The sequence below is a fragment of the Spea bombifrons genome, chromosome 4 (assembly GCF_027358695.1).
Source record: "Spea bombifrons isolate aSpeBom1 chromosome 4, aSpeBom1.2.pri, whole genome shotgun sequence".
Taxonomy (NCBI): Eukaryota; Metazoa; Chordata; class Amphibia; order Anura; family Pelobatidae; genus Spea; species Spea bombifrons.
This window is the reverse complement of record NC_071090.1, coordinates 50347613-50361022: the sequence shown is the minus strand read 5'-3', so window position 1 is coordinate 50361022 and position 13410 is coordinate 50347613. Positions and strand designations below refer to the sequence as shown.

General features: G+C 36.6%; 1 protein-coding gene across 1 annotated transcript; it reads right to left on the bottom strand.

The window, feature by feature from the left end:
* Window positions 1–3415: 3415 nt before the first annotated feature.
* Window positions 3416–12503, bottom strand: DBX2 (developing brain homeobox 2). Its single transcript, XM_053464576.1, has 4 exons — window positions 12172–12503; window positions 7230–7325; window positions 5396–5583; window positions 3416–3803 (listed from the first exon to the last, which is right to left on the bottom strand). Exons 1-4 carry the CDS (start codon window positions 12500–12502, stop codon window positions 3579–3581), a joined length of 840 nt encoding a protein of 279 aa, XP_053320551.1. The 5' UTR covers window position 12503; the 3' UTR covers window positions 3416–3578.
* Between the last annotated feature and the right edge of the window lie 907 nt (window positions 12504–13410).

The window sequence follows — 13410 nt, the reverse complement described above, 5'->3', positions numbered from 1 at the left end:
TTAGTGTACATTTTCTTTTAATAATGATCTACCTGTCCTATTTTGTGGGAATCACAAGCTACACTTAGCATTTGAACTGTTTTATAAAATAAAATTTGGAGTTACAGTACATACAATAAATCCTCAATGATACACTTTACCTCATTATATGTATATATATATATATATATATATATATATAATTATATATAGGCTCTTTTTGAAGTGTGTTCACTGAACTTCAGTCATTTAAACAATGTCTTGCATATGAATCTTGCTGTGAGATTTGTTTCAGATAAAATGTGTGCATTCGAAAAATATTGATAAGGGGTTGGTTTTTTTAACACCCTCATGTCTGCTTAGCACATTTCCTGAAATACGGTTTAAAAAAATGATTTTCTCAGTCCAAGTGAATCTAATTGAGAGTGTATGGAATTGAGGAGGAGAAAAGGTCACTATAAGCACAGTAGCAACAAGACTTATGCAGGACACATTATCTGCAACATCATTTGGAGACATCCCTCACGACACCTAACATACCCAGGGCTGGATGTAACTTTCGGGTGTCCCTACGATTGTAAGCCTCCATTGCGTTGGCAGGAAATAACTGACTAATGGTCACAAGGAAAAGGGAACAAGAAAGGCGCAGGGCATATATTGGGATCATATCTCACATTTCTAAATCTTAAACCAGGAGACCCCACCACCAAATCTATTGTAGGAGCACTTTCTCCCTCACCTTCATTTTCTCTCCTAAAAGAGGTACCTCTGAGCCCATCTTTTCCAAGGTACTGTGCACCTGCATATGAGACAGGACAGTGGAAATAGCTCACAGAAGAAAACCGCTGCATCATAGGACAGAAAAATACTACAGAATAAGATCAATTTAATCAAGCTACATTGGACAAACATGGGCCTACTCCAGATAAATGGGACTGTTAAGAGGTTTGGATAATGAGCAGGACCACAAGTAAGACAAGATGACGTCAGCTGCTCTAGAGGATGCCAGCCCTTGTTATCCTTTACAAGAGGCATCACCAGCTCATTTACACCATGGAAATCCATGTTTAGCCTGCACAGACCACCAAAAGATTACTATGAGGAAGAGAGTTGGGTAGCTGAAGGTGCTGTTCTGGGTAAAACTTAGGAAGGCACACATAACTCACTGGTTGTAATGTCCCTTGTTATAATTGCTACCCCTATAAAACTAGTGCTGCAAACACATGCCTAGCCTTAATGAAAGAAAATATGAACACACCTAGTTACACATTTAAAATAAATTTTGCCCCTTACAAGAAATTAAAAAATCTCTTGTCTAATTTAACACAGTTTGGGAGTAAATATGTGCCATCCCCATAAATGTTGTTTAACTACTCTCAGCCCAAAGCATGCACTCTTTGTCTATTATTACTGTTTAAATAATCTTATTAAATCTACACTCACTGGCCACTTTATTAGGTACATCTTGCTAGTACCGGGTTGGACCCCCTTCAGAACTGCCTTCATTCTTCGTGGCATACTTTCTACAAGGTGCTAGAAACATTCCTCTGAGATTTTGGGCCATATGGACATGATGGCATCACGCAGTTGTTGCACATTTGTCGGCTGCACATCCATTATGCAAATCTCCCCTTTCACCACATCCCAAAGATCCTCTATTGGATTGAGATCTGGTGACTGTGGCGGCCATTGGAGTACAGTGAACTCTTGTACAGTGAATTGTTATGTTCAAGAAACCAGTTTGAGATGATGTGAGCTTTGTGACATGGCAAATTATCCTGCTGGAAGTAGTCATCAGAAGATGGGTACACTGTGGTCATAAAGGGATGGACATGGTCAGTAACAATACTCAGGTAGGCTGTCGTGTTTAATGCTCAATTGGTACTAAGGGGCCCAAAGTGTGCCAGGAAAATGTCCCCCACACCATTACACCACCACCATTCTGAACCATTGATGCAAGGCAGGAAGGATCCATGCTTTCATGTTGTTTATGCCAAAGTCTGGCCCTGCCATCTGAATGTCGCAGCTGTAATCGAGACTCATCAGAGCAGGCAACGTTCTTCCAGTCTTCCATTGTCCCATTTTGGGGAGTCTGTGCGAATTATAGCCTCAGTTTCCTGTTCTTAGCTGAAAGGAGTGGCACCCAGTGTGGTCTTCTGCTGCTGTAGCCCATCTGCTTCAAGGTTTGACGTGTTGTGCGTTCAGAGATGGTATACTGCATACCTTGATTGTCACGAGTGGTTATTTGTGTTACTGTTGCCTTTCTCTCATCTCAAACCAGTCTACTCTAACCTCCGACATCAACAAGGCATTTTCGCCCACACAGCTGCTGCTCACTGGATATTTTCTCTTTTTTGGACCATTCTCTGTAAACCCTAGAGATGGTTGTACGTGGAAATCCCAATAGATCAGCTGTTTCTGAAATACTCAGACCAGCCCATCTTGCACCACGTTCACTTAAATCCCCTTTCTTCCCCATTCTGATGCTCGGTTTGAACTTTAGCAAGTTGTCTTAACCACGTCTACATACCTAAATGCATTGCGTTGCTGCCATGTTATTGGTTGATTAGCTATTTGTGTTAACAAGCAAATGAACAGGTGTACCTAATAAAGTGGCCAGTGAGTGTATAACAACTTTTATATCAACATTTCGTTCCCATATAGCCAAGAATAGGCAATGCAACTATGATGGCATTCACATAGCATTGTTACATTTCAGGTGTTAGTGTATCAATAATGAGGATGTATCAAGCCACATATAGTTGTATTTAGAATCTTTCATATGTTTCTTTGTGTTCCAGTACTTAATCATGTGCAAAAAAAACCCTCAAAAATCAAAGGTTCTGCTGTCACTGAACACATGTATACATAATTGTGGCTCATGTATGAGATTACTGAAGTTACACAATGGCTGTTTTTGACACTTGGATAGCTAGCTTCACTTTTTTAGTGAACATTGAGTGACCTTTAAAAATAATTTTTAAAATGTGGTTGGCACTGTGTGGCAAAAATAACGACTTAAGAGAGTTAAGAAATGTTTAATGATTTAAAATGAACAGTCATTATTACAGGAACATTGTGCATAGTTAAGTGTTACATTTTAGTGTTCTGCTTAGAAAGAAGAGAATAATCAGAAATGGTTGGTATACCTAAGCAGTGCTTATAAACCAAGTAACTAGAATACTATTACTACTATATGGAATAGTAGAATGTAGATGTCTTATAAAGCACAAACATGAAATTATTGGGTTAACTCTTTGCTTATTCATTTAATTTTGCTAACTTTTTTCAACTAACAAGTTGTCAGGTGCACATCTGCATCAATATTAAAAAAACTGGTGTGTGTAAAAAACTATTCTCAACAGCAATATCCTAAGATGTGTAGATTTGTAGATTAAAATAGTCTAAAAATTCACTGTGTCTCATTAAAAAAAAAAACAAGAGTGTGCTTTAATGTCCTTGTCAGTATACCCACTTTGTACAGTACTAAACAGCATACTGTTTCTACAACGTAGCTTCCGTTCTGCACTGCAGATCCGGTTTGAATCCACTATAACGTGAATTGAAGTTTCCAGATAATTGTCCTGTGCAGTTAAATATCAGTCTCTTGCTAGAGCCGGTGCTTTTTCTGATAATTGTGTCTTGAGCTTATTGAACTGCTGTAAGCTACATAAATCCTTTTCACTTGGGCAAATAGGTATGCTCGATACAGTTCTTGAGAGTTTCTGGTCATTTGGGTCATCATTAAGGCACCGCTTAGAAAGAACTTCCTTTTCTTTTGAGTTTCGCCACTTCATTCTTCTGTTTTGGAACCATATTTTTACCTGTTGAAGAATATATTCATATTTAATTTGGGAGCTTTAATAAGAAAATGTACTTTTACTACATGTATCCAAAGTTCTTTAAATTGAAAAAGTTATTTCATTGTTTAAATAATAATAGATTTAGGATTTTTTCTTTTGGGTGGAGGACATGGAAAATATTGTTAGTGAAGGTCAGTTCATGTCTAGCGCTTCAATTATTTTATTTGGTTATGTTCTGCCACTGTCCTCGACATATACCATCTTTAATACATCAATTTATTTGTTTAGACATGGTAGCCAGATCATCCATTTAAAACTATTATTTAGGAATTCTGTACACTCTTTAGGCAGTCTGTGACATGGACAGCAGAGCATTATGAAGAATTCATATTCTGAATTAATGTCTTTTATGTCAGTGTTTGAATTCGATTACGAAATAATAATTTCACAATATCTTATTTTCCCCCATTTCTTTGGAGTTTATACATGCTAGAAAAATTGTTTCCTCTTAATTGAAGGAAAAAGATTCAAAGCAGGAATGGTGACTCATCACCCATGGTTACTGGAGAAAAATAGTTATTATTATGAAACAGAAATGTTTATTTAAAATCTTCTGCCTCACGTTATGCTGGCGCTTTGTCTTTATGTGACAGTCACTTTTAATGCTTTTAGGTTCATATGATTTTTCCTCTAAGTTTGTAGACATTGTGAATAACACTGCACAACAATAAAATATATACAAAGAACAAGGCAGCATTGGAGTGGACTTGTTTGCCTCTACTGTATATTTTCATTTCCATTTGTTCATTATCTATATTAATTAAATGTGCAAGTTGGCATGTCATCTGCATAGAGGAAAATGTTTAGGGGCCAATCTAGTCTGAACATTTTTTTAAATGTAATTCAGGATAGCCATATGCCTACGCCATGCATTTTTATAAATGACCTCACACTGTCTCCCACCTCTGTTGGGAGGCTGTTCCACTTATCTTCAACCCTTTCTATAAAATAAACCTTCCATACATTACATCTAATATACTTTTCTGGGGAATCTGGATCACAACTACCGGTAGATATAACTCTTGTCCTTTAAGAGTCACACTCCTGTCAATACCCCCTTATACAACAAACCCAAAATACTTTTGCTACCTGTGGTAGCTGTTCATGTAACTGAGTGAAACCTTACGAAGAATAATACACATTTCAATGAAGCTTACATATGCAATTCTGTGACTTTTAGTGTGAAGAACATACCAAACAGGACTGTCTCTCCTAAAGAAGGGCATTTGCAAGCTACATTACATTAATCATTCTATTATTTTTATTATGTGCTAGAAGATGTATTTTATTGTAGGTCACTTCAAACCTGGAAACTAGGTAAGCAAACATGTTCTTTAGAGACAAGAACCACTGACATATTCACCTCCAGAGCTGCCCTATGGCCCATCTAGTCATGTCCAGTGTAGATCAATTCCCTTGACTTTTAGCTCGACTACCATAGAATCATATCAATGTGTCACTGAAAGAACTGCTTTAGATTTACTATTTGCATATTATTACTTTGCCATTTCCTTAACATCCAGGAATTTTATTTTTGCTTTAGTTTTCAGTACCTGGGACTCTTTTAAATCAAGGTTAACTGCAAGCTTCTTTCTATCAGCTTTACTGATGTATTTTTGTTTCTGGAACATCTTCTCAAGTGCTTTCCTCTGGTCTTCTGAAAAAACTGCTCTTCTTAAAATTACACGCCGCGTCTTTGAGTTTGAGTCCTGTGCTAACAGTGGTAGTTGACTTTCATTTCCTGTTCAAAAAAAAAAATAGGATTAATTACAGCACGCTAGACTAAACCGTGTGTATCTCATACATGCATTTGTCTAAACTTTTAGAAAATACAGTAAGGTCTCCACTTATTAAGGCGACCTTTCCTATGTCCTTCTTGATCTGAGAGTATGAATGTTTAGCTAATAATAAAAGGCCCTGGTTTTACGGAAAAACATCCTCTGTCACGTGCTATGAAAGACAATTAGCTCAATGTCACTGGGAAGATGTATAAAATTAGTGTAAGTAATCCCTGACAAAGGTAGTGATAAATGTCTACTTGATATGTATAACAAAATTGATTTCCCATTGTGGAAGACCACCTTGAAGGACTGAGTAAAAGGTTTAGTCACAGTTTTCATTTACCATTGCCATTCAATACTTGTTAAATGGGCAATTAATAGGTGCATTTAAAATTGTGCCTCAGTCTGGGTTAATAAACAATCCTTGCAGTTGATAATGTGACCTATGCATTATTCAACCAGTTTCTCTATATGCTCATCTCATGCTCTTAACCTCTTTTCAGGTAGAAGAGGTTATAGGGGAAGATGAGCTTAAAAGAGTCTATAAAAGTCACTTTCATTCACTGCTTTAGTTTTCAGTGGAGTGTTTTAAATGGTGTGCAGAGATTCCAAAGGAATGTGGGACAGGAGAAAAGACTGCATATAGCTCTCTGCTTTATGGTCACACAAAAGGACAAATGACCCTTGCCAAGGTCCTTTCACTGAGAAATGGTTCCTAAAGTTCATCTGCACAGTGAAAAATGATGGTGAAGTCGCGTGTGGATGAGTAAAGTGAAAGTGGAGATTGGTCACGGTGCTGTCACCCATTCTAATGCAATCCAGGCCTTGTTATATGCTCTGTGGGAAAGTGTCGGCCCCCTAAAGGGATACTCGTAAGGCTGTGCCTCATTAAACTGCCGGTGTTTACTGCCCGAGTTGTCAGGGATCATTCACTACAGCAGCCACTTTTTTTTGCAATTTTAATAAAATCAACACTACCATTGGCAGTATAATCATTCACCGTGAAATCTTAGGAAATCTTATTGACCTCCCAGCAATGTAGCCTGAATTGGTTTAATTTAATTAATTTTTACTGTCTTTGGTCACTGACCAGTTTCTGACAACACAAATGCACGTAACACTTACAATTCACTAGTCCACATTATATTTAATCTTTGAGCTTTTTCTACACGCACTGATCCAGGGGGGCAATATCTGAAGCCAAACAATTCCTAAACCTGAATGCTGACAGATGCATCAAATCTGTAGATTCCGCAGATTGATATAAATTAATGCTCATGTTAGACATTAGTTCATATGGTCATTTTAGACACAATGCATTTGAATAGGCAATGTTCATGCTTTGGTACCCAAAGGGTTAAAATGATTGGTAACAAGAAAGCTATTAGCCTCTTGTCTGGTTGGTTTGGTTTCTATTGGGGCACTTTCAATTGTTTGGTGCACTTAAATCGGATAAATCTTCGGAAGGGGCACTGAATGAAACTTTTTTTCTTAGGAATTAGCTTCTTGCTATTGCATCACCAATTAGCTTTCTGGGACCCATTAAATCCTGCTGCTTTGGTTTACAGAATAAGTGAAGCATTACTGATGAAGCATAAAGGCTTACTTGGAAAAGCAGTGGGGGATGCAGGGTGCTGACAGGACCCACCGCAGCAGGCTGGGTAGAATGGCAGGGACTGCAGAAGGAAGCATTTTGAGAGAGCTGCAAGATAAAAACCAAGACATGCGTCTAATCGATTATCCAACCTTATCAGTGTCCGCTACTGGGGAAACGCTAAGTTAGCCAACAATTACATTGATATGAAACATGAATACATATCGCCTAAACTATAGCAAAGTAAGTAATGGAGGATAAATAAATACAAGATAACATAAATAAAATATTATATATAAGAAATATTATGTTTGAATTTTCTAAAAGCAACAGATTCAGCAGTACAATAAAGTTACATGGACAATGACAAACATAAACAAAAGATACAGAAAGCCTTGGAGATGTTTGTGTATATCAAGTCTGAAGCAGTATTAAACAATAGAATTAAAAATCAGACATTTGTTTCACTATATAGGTAAGGAAAAACAGACTACATAATATATATATATATATATATATATATATATATATACATACACACACACTATACATACATATATATATATATATATATATATATATATATATATATATATATATATATATATATACACACACACACATATTGATGAAATATGCATAAAACCATTTGGACATACACTGATATTACAAAGAGTTAAGAGTCCAATTGATCTTACTCTGTACATTTTCATGAAGTATGGTTAATAGCATTAAGTATTTTTTTCAGCACCTAATATTACATTTTGGGTCCGTATGTGCAGCATTTATGAGGTAGGCCTCATTTTACACATTTGTATTATTTGAGCCTGGGAATAGCTTAGCGCACCGACATTTTTCTTTTCTCTGTATGTGCAGCATGCCTGGCTCCAGAAAATGGAACCGAAATGAAGAAATGTTTTCCAGCCGTTCTCGTGTTGTCTCTAGGATTGCCTTTAGTTCATCACAATTACAGAACACGTAAGGGAGATAGAAAGTCAAGCAATTATACTACTGTCTGTTTGTTAGAGAACAGAGACATTAGCTTTATATATATACTATTACTGTTTCTAAAAAAAATAATAACCACAATAAAAATGCCTATTGATTCAGAAGGCAGAAGAATAGCAAATTCCCATATAATGTATTTGCTCCTTAATTTCATGTTTTATTTTCTTTAAGGCTGGGAATGGAGATCTTTGACATTCAAGTTCTTATGGACTTCACCTGTGGGCAGAATGTGAGGATTCTACCTTAAAAACTGAGTGACACAATATAGCGAATCTGCATTTATATTATCCGTAGTATGTCCAGCATCTTTGTGGACACAGCTATACAAAACGCAGCTTTAACCTTGTGGTGTCAGTTAAATGAATTCCCTTCATTTTCTAATTGCATCATCATTTATTTTTTACCCTTGAGTGAATTATGTAAATTAACACTTTAGCTGACCTTTTATTGAGAGTGATTCTTCTGAAATAGAACTAAATGGGTAAAAAAATTGCCTGTCCAGCATCATTATAAAGTGTCTATGTTTTTGACGGCACAACCAGATTTCCTTTAGTGTTATACAAATAAAGTGAGAAGCGGAGCCATCCCAGCCATAGGCAAGGAAACAACCCAACCAACAGTATTCAGTGAATATCTACAAAAAATGATGTCATCTACTATCTAATTAATGTTAGCTCATTGTAAGACATACAATATCCCCAAAACCTCTAAATTTCTACCTTGGGTAAGGTTATAAGGGGGGCCTTTTTCAGTCACCTAAACAGAATCAGGGATTGAGTGGGACATAAGGCCAATGCTCCATAAGCCTCTTGTGCAGCGGGTACCTGTCAGGTTTCATTGCTTGCTATGTGGGGTATGCTGCTCCTATGGTTTGCTCTGCTCTTGTTTTACTTTTCTGTGTGCTCCTTCTCTACCTGATCATCCTGTATTTAGTCTGCCCCATGGAGTTGCTCCGTTTGTTCATTGTTACCCCAGTTTGCTAGAGCTAAGTGTGTTGTCTGTCACTCTCCATTACATCAGGCAGGTCCGGACTGGCCATGCTACATGCAGAAAAAAGTGGCATGCATTGCTGGCCACCACCTTAAAGTGTCGGGCTGCCTGGCCATCATCATGACTTTAGGTGTCTAGTTAGTGTTTTATTTTTAGACAACATTGAGGTTAGGGGCACTTGATTTAGTAAAGATTATTTTTATCGGCTAATGTACTGCAAGCTTTCAAGACTATCTAGATTCTTCTTCATGCATATCATACATGCTATAAAGATGTAAAGATGATAAAGGTATAATCTTTACTAAATTTGCTTTTTTTTTCTTTCTACAGCTTATCTTGATGTGGTAACAAGATAAAACACCTCCTGGCCATTCGAATAAACTAAGATCTCCCTCCTAGGCCTTCTAATTAGATCTTCAGTGAATAAACACATAGTGTATCATATAGATACATAAAAATGTACAGCAGGAAGTAATACCTGTACCTTCCAAAACTCAAGACGAAATAAAAGCAGTTCATTGGCGATGTTGTAATGATATGTTATAGTAATAGCTTTTGTTCCACACCCATGTATACTGCGACACCCTTTTAGAAAGATTATTCAGATCTTCATCTGATGTTTAATGTGGTGCATCAACCAGTTGTGGCAATAACCAACCTCATTTCCTTTACATTTGTCATAATGAATACTTCCAGAAATTGTCTTCAGTGGACAGTTTTCATGTGTAAATATCCTTTTTGATCTAAATAAGGAAACATATATTGGGGGCAGGGTGGCTCTGGGGTTTTGAGTGCCTAAGGAGAAGTGACTTATCAGGACCCCATCCATTTTAAATTGATATAGAAACACAGAACAAAAAGTCCTTGATCTTGCCTTAGATTCAGGATAGCTTAATGCCTGTCTAATGCATAATTAAATTCCCTCATTGTATTAGCCTCTATCGCTTCTACTGGGAGGCTGTTCCACTTATCTACCACCCTCCCAGTGAAGTAAAATGTCATACCATTACATCTAATCTTCTGGCCTTCTAGATAGAAATACTGAGTAGAGACAGTGATTATAAAATTAAAGAGACAGCGTTTAAAGCGAGTGAGAAGGATGACAAAAGATCTAAAAAAAATAGGAAAACTAAATGCAGCAAGGTGGCAAAAATGAATTGGATAATATAATGGCATTAGGGAATATAAGAGAAGTGGAGAAGCTTGAGAATTTGATTTAGGGTAAGTGGCATATCTGCATGTTACTGTATAAATGTATGAGCAATTTCTGCTTCAACTCTATAATATACCTTAGGAAGAGAGCTATACAGTCTCGAAAGCTTGCAATCCATTATACGTCAGTTGGCCAATAAAGGTATCATCTTTACCAAATTTATGTTCTCATATTCTAGACCTAGACAATAAGATGTGGGGAAGTTTTACTACATGTTTAGCTGTGTTGTCTTAGTATGCCACCACTCTCAATAGGCCAGTCGCCGATATCTGAAATTTTCTTAAAACCAGTCAATATATTCTGTGGATGGTCTATGCGGACCTTCATAGTATCTTTTATGCGCAGCATAAGACTGATAGGTGGGATATGACCTCATATGTCCATACACTGAGAAGATTCCTAGTAAAGGAGAAAGGCCATGGTACATTAGTAGAGGGGTGCTGCCCTGGATCAGGCTAATTGGGATGGAATTAGAGAAAACTTGAAGCAAGACATGGTGAGAACATTTTAAAAATTCAGCTGCTCCAGGGTATGACATTGTGCTCATCTAACACTTTTATAGCTGAGCATAATGGGAGTAGCAGTCCCATATTAGATGTAGTGCTATGAGTTGACTGAAGGTTGTAGTTTTTCTCTCTCTGGCATACAAGGTGACCCACAAACAGATACTTGTCAAGGGCCCTTTTAAGATTAAAGACAAACTTGTTTTTTTGATAGGACTGTTCACTACAGAAAACTTCAGATTTGACCAGAAAAAATATGTATATATGAAATAAATATATAACATGGTTCACATTTATGAAAAAATAATAGATAATTGCCTGCCCCTTGGTGAAGAATAAAGTTGAACTTTGCATCCCCACCCCATATGACACTACTGGAATATTTAGCCACTTAAAGTTCCCTAGACTACTATTCATTTTATGGACAATATACATAACAATTTGTATTGTTATGGAATTATACAGAATATAATATGCCCTGTAGTCAATCATTATTAGATTTGCAGTTCATGAAAGTCATTCTTGCAATGCATGTTATTTACTCCAATTTTTTATATCTAAGTACAATAATTCTTCTTGTTCATCATTTTTGTAAATGGGTTTCAGCAACAGGTTACAAATTTGTAAAATTACCCATTATAGCAATTCAAATTACAATCTTCATTAAACAGCAACTTGTCAAAAACTGTATTTTCTTGTTGTATAAACATCGAGTTTATGTTTTTTGTTTCTGGAATCCAAGTGCTTTGCTGTTTTGGATGATGCTGGTGATTTTTTTAAAATGACTTTTAGCAAAGGCAAGCGGGAGAATATATTTGGAAATAATAATTACAGATAGGGCCATATTTATAAAGACTAAACAAGAGTCATTGGTGGTTGGGTATAAAATATAATTCTAGCACAAAGTTTGAAAAATGGTCTTGTTGCTGTAGCAACCAAGGGAATGGTCCAGCCAAAACAACCAACAACACTTTTCAAGCTTTCCACTGGAATTATTTTATCTATTTATTTTTTTTTGCTGGGCAGAACAATTAGAAAATCTGTAATGCAATAATAATTTGTAGTAACCCAAACCTGTAGTTTCATAATTCTTTAGATTAAGTATTTTTAATTACAATAAAGCTAATAGAAAACGCCTATTGGGTATCATGGATTAATTGGTTTGTTATTACATTTCTTGCCATTCAGTTATTAATGTCAAGTAGTAACATGATGACTCAGTAAGAATTATCTGGCATACCTGTTGCAGGATGGAAAGTTCCCCTGGTGTTGGGGTAGAGAGCAGGTAGTCTGTCTGACTGGTGGAATAGGTGAAAAGCCCATGCTGCCGGATATGTACCTCCCGATGGGCTGATTTGTTCCGCTGCTGGACTCAATGTTCCTGGGACAGCACTACAAGCAACAGGAGGGTGCTTCACAGTGTGGTGGTCCACATCCCGGAGCAGGTCATCTATCAGAAAGCTTCTCCCCATACTCCCAAATCCATGAGGTACAGGCTTGTGTTGGGTGAGAGCAGAAGGTCCCATAAGTTCCCAGTTCACAGCAGGAGAAGACTGAGCACCAGAGAACATTCTGAAGAGTGGTGTTAAAGTTTAAAATATCCCCAGTTCACAAACTTTCTAAGGAAATCAGATGAGGGTACAAGATATTGTTGTCAACTTCATGTGTTCTTCAGATGCAAGGAGTAATTGTTATGTGCTATTTCTTAGCTGTGCTGAGTGCTCCATATAGATAGGTCAATGAGCACTTCACAGAGATAAGGCGAGCTCCTTCTGGGGGAAGGTGTGTCCAGCTCATTCATTATGTCAAGTGGGGATGACAAGACCAACAATTAAATGCTGCACATGACTTAAATGCAGTAAAAAGCTATACTGGTCTCTGAACTGGATTTTATTTTTCACAATGAGCTTGTTGTAGTGTGAGGAGAACCAGTTAAACAAGGCAGTTATACCATACCAGTAAGAATAGGAAATACAGCTGCTTGCAAAATACTATTGCACCACAAAGAAGCAACTTCTGTCTCTAGGGAAGCACCCTTTAATTAAGTGTTACCGTTTATAAACTGTAAAACTCTAAATGTTTGACTTTTTTTTCTATAATAGCTTAATAATTAATATTTAAGTGATTTTAACTTCTGCTAACAGTGCTTAACGTGGAGATTTGTGGCATCAACAATGAAATTATAAAACTTATATTTTATATTTAATTATCATTATTCCAACTTGAGCTTTTTTCTGTTTTGTGTGTACTCTGCTTACATTTTAAGATAAAGCCAAGAAGACAAATAATCAGTGGGCATGGAATGTTAAATGGAAAATTGTTCGATTAAAAAATGGCTACATAAATATTATACAAAAATATATATTTCTATAATAATAAATAGCCTAGATGAAGGACTTACTGAATTAATTGAATCTTCATTTGAACCAGAACAAGGTTTTCTATGTACATTATGTGTGAATGATTCTTGTAATTAAAT

What these genes read in the sequence shown, in the direction of transcription:
- DBX2 (XM_053464576.1), bottom strand. Translation starts at nt 12,502, where the DNA reads ATGTTCTCTGGTGCTCAGTCTTCTCCTGCTGTGAACTGGGAACTTATG. An exon ending in AACTTTCCATCCTGCAACAG is followed by an intron (nt 7,326 to 12,171) that starts GTATGCCAGATA and finishes TTTATCTTGCAG; the next exon opens with CTCTCTCAAAATGCTTCCTT. An exon ending in ATCCCCCACTGCTTTTCCAA is followed by an intron (nt 5,584 to 7,229) that starts GTAAGCCTTTAT and finishes TTTTTTGAACAG; the next exon opens with GAAATGAAAGTCAACTACCA.